At 47.0% G+C, this 15,485-nt stretch overlaps 1 protein-coding gene across 1 annotated transcript in view; it reads right to left on the bottom strand.

Annotated features, from left to right (window-relative positions):
• Nucleotides 1–15,485, bottom strand: part of CUNH1orf87 (chromosome unknown C1orf87 homolog) — a 32,671-nt gene that overhangs the window by 4,259 nt on the left and 12,927 nt on the right. Inside the window, exons 5-6 of the mRNA XM_088447826.1 lie at nucleotides 15,324–15,394; nucleotides 1,586–1,647 (exon numbers count right to left, since the gene is read on the bottom strand). Of these exons, the coding sequence (XP_088303952.1) occupies nucleotides 1,586–1,647; nucleotides 15,324–15,394 (133 nt within the window). The remainder of the gene's footprint in view (nucleotides 1–1,585; nucleotides 1,648–15,323; nucleotides 15,395–15,485) is intronic.

Raw genomic sequence — 15,485 nt, 5'->3', positions numbered from 1 at the left:
CGACAGGGAGTATAAGAAGACAAGGCCCCCAGCTGAAACAAAAGAGCCCCCCACTCAAGGGGGCTTCAGCTGACCCCACCGACGAGACCAGCTGACAGCATCTAGCCTCCCCTTGTCCAGATCCATCATCTTTTTCACCTCTTTTAGAATCATACCCACCACCACTTCACAGAGGAGGACCTTTTTCAGTATGGAGACCTGACTAAAAAAATTGTGGTCAAATTAAATCCACCGTAACTTCTGACTGCCCCATAAGCCCACTCAGGGCAACTAAGACACGAAATGCACGAAATTCCAATGGCCTTTGATACCTCCTCATAAACCTTTACAATAAAGGGACACTCAAGTAGGAAGTGGTCCATAGTCTCCTCCACCCCTGGACATTCCTCCCATGGACAACCACGTTCACTGGCACTCCACCACCTGAGGTTCTCTCCAACGTAAAGTTTTCCATGAAAAGAGAGCCAGGAAATATCCTCTGTGAATTTAACAGATCTAACCCGGCCGAAGCAACATCACCTGGGCAATCCCTCGGTGACAGCGGGACATGGAAGTGAGGGCCTGATTCAGACCCGGTCGCAAGCACTGAGCGCTCGCAACCGGGTCTTGTTTGCCCGCTGGACATGCGCACGACAGAGCCGGCTCCATTGTGCGCATGCGCGAGACCTGGCTAGCGACAGTTGCTCTGTCGCTCCGGGTCTCGCACCAAAGGGGGCGACGCGTCGACGGTGATTGACAGCCTGCCCCATTTGGTAGGCGTGGTCGGGGGGGTGGCTTCACAAATGGAGGCGTTCCCAGGCGAACGCCTACCGTTTGTGGACGGCCCCACTGACATCACCAGTGATGTCAGTGGGAGAGCTTCCGGCTCTATTAGAGCCAGAAGCTCTCTGGGGCTTGCGGCCACGAGACCCTACCACAAGGGTCTTGTCGCAAGCCCAATGGTCGCGATGGTCTTGACCATCGCGACCATCATCCTGGCCGCTCGCTATAGCTGAGGTCGCACCAAAAAAAAACAAAAACGCCCAGATTCAGAGCGAGCGCTCTTTCAGAGCGTCCGTTTCTGAATCAGGCCCTGAGTCCGCAAAATTCTCTTCCCTAACTCCCTCCTGGAGAAATTTTGGACTTCACTCACTTCCACTCCGTATCACTTTATCACCTTCAAGTTCTGGATGACGTAGATCGGGAGGTAACCATGCCGAATCCGAAATCTTCTCACTTGGCCTCCATCTATCCATAGACTGAGGAAGGGAGACACCCACGATCTGAACCCCTCTGCCCACTGAGGGGGAGCATCCGAAAACATACTCCCAACATTGAGCTTTATAAAAGCTGTTACAAACCTGAACCTAGCATGGGGCTGGTGCAAGTGCTGAAGCGAATGTTGATATTTGGCATTACTTCACCCACCGCCCCTCCCCTCCCCATCCGCCCCAATCAATCAAATACCAGCCATGGATGCCCTCTGAGCACGGACACCGCAGGACCACATCACCATGAGTACAGCCATAATGCCTGTGTCTGATTAGAAGCCAATCATCTTCATGAAACTATTTTTCACCCAGCGGATCTGACATATTGGGCTTACCGGGTGACCAGGCCAGGCTGCACTGTCTGCCTCCGTCCTGGGGGAGGGGGTGTCCTCTTTTGCTTGATAAAAAAAATAATTAAATAACATAAGACTTTATGGAGAAAAGGGCTATATAAAATAAATAGACATAATTATTATATTATAATTATTATTTTTAAACCAATAATTTACCCAGATATTAATGGTTTATATTAAGCTGCTCAGACCTGTCTACTGTTGCCAGATTCCAGGGATGCTCTGGGACCTTGTACTCTTGTCCCTAAAATGTTCTATCTGATCAGCTGCACAGAGGACCTCATTCAGAGCCGGACGCTATTTGCGGTCGCTCGTTCAGAAAAAAGGGGTGGCTATTCAAATGAGCCGTTCGCTCTTTGCGGTCTGTTCACGCCTCTAGGTCTGAACGAGCGAACCAAACATGCGGTCGTTTTTTGGAAAACTACGCCCCCTGGCAGCTCGCATCCTACGTCATGTCCGCTATTTATTAGATTAATCGAGTACATCGACCAGTGTATGAACTGCTCGCTATTCTTGTGGTTGATTTTTCCTACCGCAATCTTGCGAGCAGTTCTGACTATAAAATAACCCAGTGACGTGGTCGATGACGCTGCTGTATTAATTATGCACACCCATAAAATGCCCGTTTTGACCTTTAAGCACGCCTGCGTTCTGATCTCCACTCCCCGTTTTCAAGCACCTTCCCCTGTTACCACCCACATACGCCTCCTCCTGTCACTCAAAATAGCAGCCATTCGCTATTTAGCGAACAAACGATTTTCGGCCGCACTGACTGGTTCGCGCATGCGTATTACGATCCGTACGCATGCGCAGTTGTGCAAACATCGCTCGGAACGAACGAGCGGCCGCTTACGAGCGGCTCTGAATCAGGCCCAGTATCAGCTGCTCTGAGGCAATGTTCAGCACCTGTCCTTATTCTTAATGTAGGCTTGTGCTCAGTACTACTTCTTTTGCTCTGAGGGCAATTCTCAGCACCTGTCTTTATTTTTAATGTGGGAATGTGCTCAGTACTACTTCTCAGGCTCTGAGTGCTGTTCTCAGCACCTGTTCTTATTCTGAATGTAAGGAAGTTCTCAGTACTACTTCTCTCTCAATACTACTTCTATTGCTCTGAGGGGAATTTTCAGCACCTGTCCTTATTCTGAATGTAGGCATGTGCTCAGTACTACTTCTCTTGCTCTGAGTGCAGTTCTCAGCACCTATCCTTATTGTTAATGTAGGGACATGCTCAGTACTACTTATCTCTCACTACTACGTCTCTTGCTCTGAAGGAAATTCTCGGCACTTGTCCTTATTCTTAATGTAGGGACATGCTCAGTATTACATTTGCTCTGAGTGCAGTTCTCAGCACCTTTCCTTATCCTTAATATAGGGACGTGCTTAGTACTACTTCTCTTGCTCTAAGGGCAATTCTCAGTATCTCTGCTTATTCTTAATGTAGCGACGTACTCAGCACCTGTTCTTATTTTGAATGTAGGGACGTGCTCAGTACTAGTTCTCTCTCAGTACTACTTCTCTTGCTCTGAGGGCCTGATTCAGAGCCGGACGCTATTTGCGCTCGCTCGTTTAGAAAAAGGGGCCGGATATTTAAATAGAGCGCTCGCTCTTTGCGGTCTGTTGACGCCTCTATGTCTGAACGAGCGAACGAAACATGCGCTCGCTATTTTTTATTAAACGCCCCCTGGCCACTCGCATCCTACATCATCTCCGCTATTTATTAGATTAATCGAGTACATTGAAAGGCGTCTGAACTGCTCGCAGTGCTTGTGGTTGGATTTTCCTACCGCAATCATGCGAGCAGTTCAGGCTAAAAGACAACCAAGTGACGTGGTCGATGACGCTGCTTTGTTAATTATGTACACCCTTAAAACGCCCGTTTTGACCGTTTGGCACGCCTGCGTTCGGATCTCCACTCCCCGTTTTCAAGCACCTTCCCCTGCTACCACCCACAAACGCCTCATTCTGTCACTCAAATTAGCAGGCATTCGCTATTTTGCGAGCACACAATTTCCGACCGCAATGACTGGTTCGCGGATGTGTATTACAATCCATACGCATGCGCAGTTGTGCGAACATCGCTCGGAGCGAACGAGCGGCCGCTTACGAGCGGCTCTGAATCAGGCCCTGAGTTCAATTCTCAGCACCTGTCCTAAGTCTGAATGTAGGGATGTACTCAGTACTACTTCTCTTGCTCTGAGAGCAGTTTTCAGCACCAGTTCTAAGTCTGAATGTGCTCATTACTGCTTCTCTTGCTTTCAGTGCAATTCTCAGTACTTGTTCTTATTCTGAATGTAGGGTCATGCTCATTACTACTTCTCTTGCTCTGAGTGCAGTTCTCAGCACCTGTTCTTATTCTGAATGTAAGGAAGTTCTCAGTACTACTTCTCTCTCAGTGCTACTTCTCTCTCAGTGCTACTTCTCTTGCTATGACGGCAATTCTCAGCACCTGTCCTTATTCTTAATGTAGGGACATACTCAGTACTACTTATCTTGCTCTGAGAGCAATTCTTAGCACGTGTTCTTATTCTGAATGTAGGATCATGCTCAGTACTACTTCTCTGGCTCTGAGTGCAGTTCTCACTACCTCTGCTTATTCTTAATGTAGGAACATATTCAGTACTACTTCTCTTGTTCTGAGTGCAATTCTTTCCTCGTGTTCTTATTCTGAATGTAGGATCATGCTCAGTACTACTTCTCTGGCTCTGAGTGCAGTTGTCAGCACCTGTCCTTATTATTAATGTAGGGACGTGCTCAGTGCTACTTCTTTTGCTCTGAGTGCACTTCTCAGCACCTGTTCTTGTTCTGAATGTAGGTATGTGCTCAGTACTACTTTTCTCTTAGTACTACTTCTCTTGCTCTGACAGCAATTCTCAGCACCTTATTCTTAAAGTAGGGACGTACTCAGTACTACTTCTCTTGCTCTGTCTGAATGCATTTCTCAGTACCTGTACTTATTCTTAATATAGGGACACGCTCAGTACTACCTATTTTGCTCTGAGTGCAGCTCTTAGCACCTGTTCTTATTCTGAATGTAGGGACGTGCTCATTAATACTTTTCTCTCAGTACTACTTCTCTTGCTCTGAGTGCAGTTCTCAGCACCTGCTCTTAGTCTGAATGTAGGGGCGTGCTCAGTACTACTTCCCTTGCTCTGAATGTGATTCTCAGCACCTTTTCTTTTTCTGAATGTAGGGCGGGCGATGGAGGAGGTGCCCCTTCAGAGCTGGAGCCCGGCGGCAGGCGCCTCCATTGTCTCCTATAGTTCTGCCCCTGGTGGGACACAATGGATTAGCTCTGGGAATGTAACCCGAAAGCTAAAACCCCATGATGAGTGGCGCAGCTAATTGAATGCGACCCTCAGTGTTTCCTATACTTACAGCAGTATGAATACGAGCACAGGATCACTTTCCGCGCTCTAAATGAAATTATCTGTTTTAATTCTGTCCTCCATAATTTTTCACCTACGGAAACACCATTCCACGTTCCCAGCACACGGATGTAAAGACTCCGCAAGTGCCGCAGTCAGATATCCTACCTTATGCTAATAGGCGTATATGTCATGCTAAACTCTGCACTGCCCTCTGTCTTTCCATCTGCGGCCGCCATCATTATTATCTACACTAGGGCCCCATACATGGTGCGATGAGAAGTTGGTAAGATGTGTAGTACGATTTCCCTGGAAATTCTTCATACGATGTGGTCAAATGGTGTATGATTGATCGTTACGATCTTCCAATACAATACATAGAAGTGTATTACAATTGTACTCCGGATCTGTTATGCAGTAAGATCTACGATCCAACTAAACGAGTTTGGGGACGCGCATCGGCATCGTATGCACACTGGAACAACACACAATGTGCATGATTGATCGTTATGATTGATCGAAAAAATCTTACCATGTACGGCCCTCATTACACCTTCCCCATGCTGGGCGCAGAATATCCGTCTGAACCAGACAAGCACGGAAGTCGTCCGCATAGAGCAAAGCAGCCTCTCGTATCTTCGGTCAAGGGCCCTCATTCAGAGCCGTACGCTCTGAGCAGAGCGCACGCTCTGAATGAGGGCCGGGCTCCATTTTCATGGAGCGTCCTCCCGGACGCTCGTATAGCTGTGGGTCACCACCCACAGGCTATACGTGCGTGCATTGTGATGGTCGCGATGGTCGAGACCATCGCGACCATCGAATTTGCGAGCCGGAGCCTGCGGTTGAGGTTTTCAACCGCAAGCTCCGGAGTGATTTTGGCTCTATCAGAGCCCAAATCACTCCCACTGACATCACTAGTGATGTCAGTGGGCCGGCTTCTGACGGGAGGCGTTCCCGTGGGAACGCCCCCGTCAGGGAGGCACGCCCCTGGCACGCCCACCAAAGGGGGCGTGCTGTCAATCAACATTGACAGCACGCCCCCTTTGATCGGACACAACGAGCGAAGGACTTTCCTTCGCTCGTCGCGTCTGGCGCATGCGCACGACGGAGCTCCCTCCGTCGTGCGCATGCTCAGTCCATAACATCGACCCACTTGCGAGCGGACAGCCGCTCGCGAGTGGGTCTGAATCAGGCCCAAGGTGCGTATGTATGGTGCAGATCATGAGCAGTGTGCAGATAATCGTCTCACTCAGGGTGAAGGCCCCCATACATCAAAGATTGATTGCAGCAATCGTGCAATTTGCAATCGATTGTATATAAAAATCTTTCCCTTTTTCAATCGATTGTGGCAATTCTGCAATCTGCAATCGATTGAAAAAGGGGAAGATTTTTATACACAATCGATTGCAAATTGCACGATTGATGCAATCAATCTCTGATGTATGTGGGCCTTTAGTCGAGTCCCTAATGTGCACAGGTACAGCTGCCGGGTAGCAGCTTGTGTCTGTGCATGGCAGTGAACTATTGGTAATTACCTTCCAGTTTATGGCACGGAGATGAAGGACAGGTGACACAATGTGCTATGATTCTCACATCAGCAGCAAACAAGTAGATAATTATTGGTGTCGGCATGTAACGAGTAACGTGAATGCATGGGATATTATTTACCAATCTTTTTTAAATATCAGTTGTCAGAAGCTTCCCAAGGAGACATTAGTGTGATTTATGCAGAACAGGACAGATTGCAATATACATTTTTAATGACAGGAATCACAAATAGTCAGCAGCAATAAAGACTGCTCACAGATCACTTGACAGATGCATTTCCAACCAACAGATGGTTTAAGGTTCAATCCCAGATTAAGGAACGAAACATATTTCACTTCTTATACAAGTGGCACAGTTCACGTTTTACTATCAGAGAGTCAGAATAAATGCATTTATTTAGCGATGGGAAACAGAGCGTTCTCCATCCAACAGCTAATAATCTCTGTCTCCCAACCACCTCTGTGCGGGCAGGAGACGGGCAGGGTGCAACCATTTAACCCTCAGGGGACTTATTCAAATTACACGTCTGGACAATTTAGTAAAAAAATAAAATAAAATAACACTTTTCAGTACTGTTTACACCTACACACACTGAGTGTTACTAAACGTTTCTCCACAAAACACAATTATTATTATTTTTAATTTGAGAATTTCTACATAGACAGAATGGGACACATTTGCAGCTTGACACGTTTTGTGCCCCCAATTATTTCATTCACATGAAAAACTAATATGTTCATACCGAAACCCTGCCCATGCTGCTCTCTACCCCTCTGCCCACACTGCTCTCTACCCCCTCTGCCCACACTGCTCTCCACCCCTCTGCCCACACTGCTCTCTACCCCCTCTGCCCACACTGCTCTCTACCCCTCTGCCCACACTGCTCTCTACCCCCTCTGCCCACACTGCTCTCTACAAGCTGCACTTTATCCCCTTCTGCCCACCCTGCTTTTATCCACCTCTGCCCACCCTGTTCTCTACACCCTCTGCCAGTCCTGCTCTCCATCCTCCTCTGCCCACCTCACTATACATTCCATTCTGCCCACATTGCTCTCCATCCCCCTCTGCCCACCTAGCTATACATCCCGCTCTGCCCATCCTGCTCTTTATCCCTCTCTGCCCACCCTACTTTCTATCACTCTCTGTCCACCCTGCTCTCTATCAACCTCTTTCCACCCTCCTCTCTATATCACTCTGCCCACGCTGTTCTTTATTCCCCTTTGACATTTGAAACCCTATCGCTCTCTGCAGGCAGTCATCATGTTAGCGCTTTATCTAACAAAGGAGACTTTAAGACGCTGACTTTGAGCTGGAAGCGAGGTAAAAAAGAGCAAGTAATTTTGCACCTCGGTAAGACCATGTTGCACTGCAGATGGGGGAGATGTAAGATGTGCAGAGATTAAGATGTGGGAGGAGCTGTGTCCTCCAAACCCAAATCTACTGTATATTGCAGTGTAAACATAAAGCTGTGCAGCATTTGTGGGCTACATGCAAAAGCAGCCAGTATTTACCCTGCATGCCAAGATAATAGATATATTTGCACCCCATGTATTGCAGCATGCTCTGTGCAGGTGTAAGGGTACTTTTTTTTTGCTATGCTCCCAAACAAAAATAAGCCCCAAAGGCTCAGTTACTGTAGGAGCTACAACAAATTAGGGGTGAGCGGGTTCGGATTTCTGAAATCCGAACCCCTCCGAGCCCCCCCGATCCGAGGCAGATCCGAGTCAGGCTCGACTTTTCCCGCCTGACTCGGATCTGAAATCGAGGCAAAACGTCATCATCCCGCCTTCCGAGTCTCACGGGTTTTGGAACCTATATAAGGTACCCGCGTCGGCGCCATTTTCTCACTCGGCTGTGGACAGTGAAGAGGGAGGGTGGGAGTTAGGGCTAGCTGGGCTGTGTAGTGTAGTGTAGTGCAGAGTAGTGTTGTGCTGTGCTGTGCTGCGCTGTGCTGCTGTTATCCACTACTTCAAAGTCCATAGGGGCTGGCTGTGTTGTGCTGTGCTGCTGTTGTTAATAGGGGCTGTGTCCACTACTTCAAAGTCCATAGGGGCTGGCTGGACTGTGTTGTGCAGTCAGTTCTCCATAGGGGCTGTGTCCACTCCAAAGTCCTGTGCAGTGTCCCAGTCCTAAAGGGGTGCTGTAGTGTTGTCCAGGGGGTGCTCTGTCCATCAGGGGTGCTCCCCCCAAGTGCTAAAAAAATTATATTTTTTGTGTGTTTGTGAATTGTGTGCGCAGTAGCCGCACGTGCATCAACAAAGTAGTGCCAAGCGTGCGCCTGTGTCATAAGTAAAGGGCCGGCTGGCTTGACCGTTAAAGGGTGCTGTAACCCCCAAAGTACACTCCAGTCCAAACCAAAAAAAAAAATATTTTCTGTGTTTGTGAATTGTGTGCGCAGTAGCCGCACGTGCATCAACAAAGTAGTGCCAAGCGTGCGCCTGTATCATAAGTAAAGGGCCAGCTGGCTTGACCGTTAAAGGGTGCTGTAACCCCCAAAGTACACTCCAGTCCAAACCAAAAAAAAATTTATTTTCTGTGTTTGTGAATTGTGTGCGCAGTAGCCGCACGTGCATCAACAAAGTAGTGCCAAGCGTGCGCCTGTGTCATAAGTAAAGGGCCGGCTGGCTTGACCGTTAAAGGGTGCTGTAACCCCCAAAGTACACTCCAAACCAAAAAAAAAATATTTTCTGTGTTTGTGAATTGTGTGCGCAGTAGCCGCACGTGCATCAACAAAGTAGTGCCAAGCGTGCGCCTGTGTCATAAGTAAAGGGCCAGCTGGCTTGACCTTTAAAGGGTGCTGTAACCCCCAAAGTACACTCCAAACCAAAAAAAATATATTTTCTGTGTTTGTGAATTGTGTGCGCAGTAGCCGCACGTGCATCAACAAAGTAGTGCCAAGCGTGCGCCTGTGTCATAAGTAAAGGGCCGGCTGGCTTGACCATTAAAGGGTGCTGTAACCCCCAAAGTACACTCCAAACCAAAAAAAAAATTATTTTCTGTGTTTGTGAAATGTGTGCGCAGTAGCCGCACGTGCATCAACAAAGTAGTGCCAAGCGTGCGCCTGTGTCATAAGTAAAGGGCCGGCTGGCTTGACCGTTAAAGGGTGCTGTAACCCCCAAAGTACACTCCAGTCCAAACCAAAAAAATATATATTTTCAGTGTTTGTGAATTGTGTGCGCAGTAGCCGCACGTGCATCAACAAAGTAGTGCCAAGCGTGCGCCTGTGTCATAAGTAAAGGGCCGGCTGGCTTGACCGATAAAGGGTGCTGTAACCCCCAAAGTACACTCCAGTCCAATCCAAAAAAAAAAATATTTTCTGTGTTTGTGAATTGTGTGCGCAGTAGCCGCACGTGCATCAACAAAGTAGTGCCAAGCGTGCGCCTGTGTCATAAGTAAAGGGCCGGCTGGCTTGACCGTTAAAGGGTGCTGTAACCCCCAAAGTACACTCCAGTCCAAACCAAAAAAAAAAATATTTTCTGTGTTTGTGAATTGTGTGCGCAGTAGCCGCACGTGCATCAACAAAGTAGTGCCAAGCGTGCGCCTGTGTCATAAGTAAAGGGCCGGCTGGCTTGACCGTTAAAGGGTGCTGTAACCCCCAAAGTACACTCCAGTCCAAACCAAAAAAAAAAATATTTTCTGTGTTTGTGAATTGTGTGCGCAGTAGCCGCACGTGCATCAACAAAGTAGTGCCAAGCGTGCGCCTGTGTCATAAGTAAAGGGCCGGCTGGCTTGACCATTAAAGGGTGCTGTAACCCCCAAAGTACACTCCAAACCAAAAAAAAATATATTTTCTGTGTTTGTGAATTGTGTGCGCAGTAGCCGCACGTGCATCAACAAAGTAGTGCCAAGCGTGCGCCTGTGTCATAAGTAAAGGGCCGGCTGGCTTGACCGTTAAAGGGTGCTGTAACCCCCAAAGTACACTCCAGTCCAAACCAAAAAAATATATATTTTCAGTGTTTGTGAATTGTGTGCGCAGTAGCCGCACGTGCATCAACAAAGTAGTGCCAAGCGTGCGCCTGTATAATAAGTAAAGGGCCGGCTGGCTTGACCGTTAAAGGGTGCTGTAACCCCCAAAGTACACTCCAGTCCAAACCAAAAAAAAAATTATTTTCTGTGTTTGTGAATTGTGTGCGCAGTAGCCGCACGTGAATCAACAAAGTAGTGCCAAGCGTGCGCCTGTGTCATAAGTAAAGGGCCGGCTGGCTTGACCATTAAAGGGTGCTGTAACCCCCAAAGTACACTCCAAACCAAAAAAATAATATTTTCTGTGTTTGTGATTTGTGTGCGCAGTAGCCGCACGTGCATCAACAAAGTAGTGCCAAGCGTGCGCCTGTGTCATAAGTAAAGGGCCGGCTGGCTTGACCGTTAAAGGGTGCTGTAACCCCCAAAGTACACTCCAAACCAAAAAAATATATATTTTCTGTGTTTGTGAATTGTGTGCGCAGTAGCCGCACGTGCATCAACAAAGTAGTGCCAAGCGTGCGCCTGTGTCATAAGTAAAGGGCCGGCTGGCTTGACCGTTAAAGGGTGCTGTAACCCCCAAAGTACACTCCAGTCCAAACCAAAAAAAAAATTATTTTCTGTGTTTGTGAATTGTGTGCACTGTGGCTGCACGTGCATCAACAAAGGAGCAGCGCCAAGCGTGCGCATGTGTCCCATAAGTAAAGAGCCGGCTGGCTCATTTCTTAAAGGGTGGTGTAACCCACAAAGTGCACTACTCTCCAGCAAAAATAAAAAAATATTTTCTGTGTTTGTGTGCGCTTTAGCCGCACGTATATATCAATATAACATAAATGGAGGACCAAACTTTCTCCGATAAAAATAAAATAGGGAAAGATCAAGAACCACTTCCTCCTAGTGCTGTTGCTGCTGCTGGGAGTTGTTCATCATCCCAGAGAGGAAGTAGGAACATCACTACTTTTACTAAACAATTGACCCTCCAACAGTCCCTAGCGATGAGGATGAAGTACGACAGCAGTCATCCTGAAGCAAAACGTATAACTGAGGCCTTCACTGCTATGTTGGTGTTAGACGTGCGTCCGGTATCCGCCATTAGTGCAGTGGGATTTAGACAATTGATGGAGGTAGTGTGTCCCCGGTTCCAAATCCCGTCTAGATTCCACCTGCATCCTCAAAGCAGCAGCGACAAGCGTGCGTCTGTCTGTTAAAGGATGGTGTAACCCTCAAAGTGCGCTCCACAAACAATAAAAATATTCTTCTTTTTTTCTGTCTTTGTGAAATGTGTGGGCTGTAGCCACACCTGCATCCTTAAAGCAGCAGCGACAAGCGTGCATCTGTCTGTTAAAGGGTGGTGACACCCTCAAAGTGTGCTACACAAACAATAAAAATATTGTTCTTTTTTTTTCTGTCTTTGTGAATTGTGTGGGCTGTAGCCGCACTTGCATCCTCAAAGCAGCAGCGACAAGCATGCGTCTGTCTGTTAAAGGGTGGTGACACCCTCAAAGTGTGCTACACAAACAATAAAAATATTGTTCTTTTTTTTTCTGTCTTTGTGAAATGTGTGGGCTGTAGCCGCACCTGCATCCTTAAAGCAGCAGCGACAAGCGTGCGTCTGTCTGTTAAAGGGTGGTGACACCCTCAAAGTGTGCTACACAAACAATAAAAATATTGTTCTTTTTTTTTCTGTCTTTGTGAATTGTGTGGGCTGTAGCCGCACTTGCATCCTCAAAGCAGCAGCGACAAGCGTGCGTCTGTCTGTTAAAGGGTGGTGACACCCTCAAAGTGTGCTACACAAACAATAAAAATATTGTTCTTTTTTTTTCTGTCTTTGTGAATTGTGTGGGCTGTAGCCGCACTTGCATCCTCAAAGCAGCAACGACAAGCGTGCGTCTGTCTGTTAAAGGGTGGTGACACCCTCAAAGTGTGCTACACAAACAATAAAAATATTGTTCATTTTTTTTCTGTCTTTGTGAATTGTGTGGGCTGTAGCCGCACTTGCATCCTCAAAGCAGCAGCGACAAGCGTGCGTCTGTCTGTTAATAGGTGGTGTAACTCTCAAAGTGCTCCAAAAAATAAAAAACTATTTTTTTAATGTGTTTGTGACTTGTGTGCGATGTAGCCGCACTTGCATCCTCAAAGCAGCAGCGACAAGCGTGCGTCTGTCTGTTAAAGGGTGGTGACACCCTCAAAGTGTGCTACACAAACAATAAAAATATTCTTCTTCTTTTTTCTGTCTTTGTGAATTGTGAATTGTGTGGGCTGTAGCCGCACTTGCATCCTCAAAGCAGCAGCGACAAGCGTGCGTCTGTCTGTTAATGGGTGGTGTAACTCTCAAAGTGCTCCAAAAAATAAAAAACTATTTTTTTAATGTGTTTGTGACTTGTGTGCGATGTAGCCGCACTTGCATCCTCAAAGCAGCAGCGACAAGCGTGCGTCTGTCTGTTAAAGGGTGGTGACACCCTCAAAGTGTGCTACACAAACAATAAAAATATTCTTCTTCTTTTTTCTGTCTTTGTGAATTGTGTGGGCTGTAGCCGCACTTGCATCCTCAAAGCAGCAGCGACAAGCGTGCGTCTGTCTGTTAAAGGATTACATCGGTGACAGCATCCAAGTAGGCATGTCAGACAGTCCGTACCTGTACTGGCAGGAAAAAGAAGCAATTTGGAGGTCCCTGTACAAACTGGCTCTATTTTACCTGAGTTGCCCCCCCCTCCAGTGTGTACTCCGAAAGAGTGTTTAGTGCAGCCGGGAACCTTGTCAGCGAAAGGCGTAGGAGGTTGCTTCCACAAAATGTGGAGAAGATGATGTTCATAAAATGAATTATCAACTCTTCCAGGGAGACCAGCCTCCAGAACGTACAGAGGGACCTGTGGTTGTGGATTCCAGCGGGGACGAATTAATACTCTGTGAGGATGAGGATGTACACAACACCGAAGAGGGTGAGGAATCGGTGGATGAGGAGGATGAGGACGACATCTTGCCTCCGTAGAGCCAGTTTGTGCAGGGACAGATTAATTGCCAGCTTGTTTTGTGGGGGCCCAAACGAACCAATCATTTCAGCCACAGTCGTGTGGCAGATCCTGGCGCTGAAATGTTTGGTTTATTAAAGTGTGCATGTCCTGTTTATACAACATAAGGGTGGGTGGGAGGGCCCAAGGACAATTCCATCTTGCACCTCTTTTTTTTCTTTGCATTATGTATAGTTTGGGGCCTAGTTTTTCAAACTGCCATCCTGTCTGCCACTGCAGTGCCACTCCTAGATGGACCACGTGTTTGTGCCGCCCACTCGTATCTCTTAGCATAGTCATCCAGCTACCTCGGTGCAACCTTTTGGACATAATAACACTATTGTGAGGTGTGAGGTGTTCAGAATAGACTGGAAATGAGTGGAAATTAAGGTTATTGAGGTTAATAATAGCATAGGAGCAGAAAAACCCACAAATTCTGTGATTTTAGCTGTTTTTATGCTTTTTTTCAAAAAAAATACAGATCCAAAACACAAAACCCAGAACCCAAAACACGGAAGGGTGGTTTTGGCAAAACCAGTCCAGATCCAAAACACGAAGAAAGATCCAGATCCAAAACCAAAACACAAAACACGAAAAGTGGCCGGTGCACACCCCTACAACAAGGACTGTCTGTATGACGCGTCTCACTTTGTGTTTTATGAATGTTGTAATGACATGGGATGAACTGCGGCCGGCAATCTGATTTTCCGTATAAGTGTAACTTTAAGGGACAAAATACATCCTATTAACAGAACCTCTGACTGTCTGGAGAGAATGTGTCATTTAGCAGAGAAGAAAAGGATTTGGACTAACTGTAATCTGCAGAACATCTCCCTAACTGATCCACTCCCCACCTCATTTAAATAATCCCACCCCTCAAAATTAAATCTCAATCTCCTATTAAAGTCCAAAACTAAGGGCCTGATTCAGAGCCGGACGCTATTTGCGCTCGCTCGTTTAGAAAAAGGGACCGGCTATTTAAATTGAGCGCTCGCTCTTTGCGGTCTGTTGACGCCTCTATGTCTGAGCGAGCGAATGAAATACGCACTCGCTATTTTGTAAAGACGCCCCCTGGCCGCTCGCATCCTACGTCATCTCCGCTATTTATTTGATTAATCGAGTACATCGAAAGGCGTCTGAACTGCTCGCAGTGCTTGTGGTTGGATTTTCCTACCGCAATCATGCGACCAGTTCAGGCTAAGAAACAACCAAGTGACGTGGCCGATGACGCTGCTTTGTTAATTATGCACACCCTTAAAACGCCCGTTTTGACCAATTTGGCACGCCTGCGTTCGGATCTCCACTCCCCGTTTTCAAGCACCTTCCCCTGTTACCACCCACAAACGCCTTATCCTGTCACTCAGATTAGCAGGCACTCGCTAACACACGATTTCTGACCGCAATGACTGGTTGGCACATGCGTATTACAACCCATACGCATGCACAGTTGTGCGAACATCGCTCGGAGCGAACGAGCGTCCGCTTATAAGCGGCTCTGAATCAGACCCTAAGAGCACTCATCCACCTAATATGCAACTAATTTCATTTTTACAGAACCTTCTTTTGCACCCCAAAGCTGCTGCCATATTGGCCAGTAAAGTTCATACTAATGTTATTTTGCACATTCATAAATTACGCCAGCTGACTGACAGCTTGGCAGACTTGCACCGCAGAAATCCACTATGCGGATTGGTGGATTCATACGTGGGATGGAGCGAATTATATCATTCATGGTTCGTATTCGAAAATGGTCAAATATTGGAGTTTTACTGATCCTACATAATTAATGAATTCTATTAATTTTATGTACATGTTATAGACATTAAAGCCTTTGCTTACCTGTATCTTTTTGTTGGGAAGATTTGTTTTGATGGTCAGCTCCATGTAGCAAAGCTACAATCTTTTTCCATCTGTAAAAACAGACAAATAATTGTTATTGGTTTTAAGGAGGCACCTGGTCTGCAGAACTGGTCATGTGTCCTGAAGCAGGGACCGCTATCC

This window comes from Taudactylus pleione, unplaced genomic scaffold, assembly GCF_031769625.1.
Source record: "Taudactylus pleione unplaced genomic scaffold, aTauple2 ptg000442l, whole genome shotgun sequence".
Taxonomy (NCBI): domain Eukaryota; kingdom Metazoa; phylum Chordata; class Amphibia; order Anura; family Myobatrachidae; genus Taudactylus; species Taudactylus pleione.
Note: the sequence above shows the minus strand (reverse complement) of the source record. Positions and strands in the feature narration are given on the sequence as shown.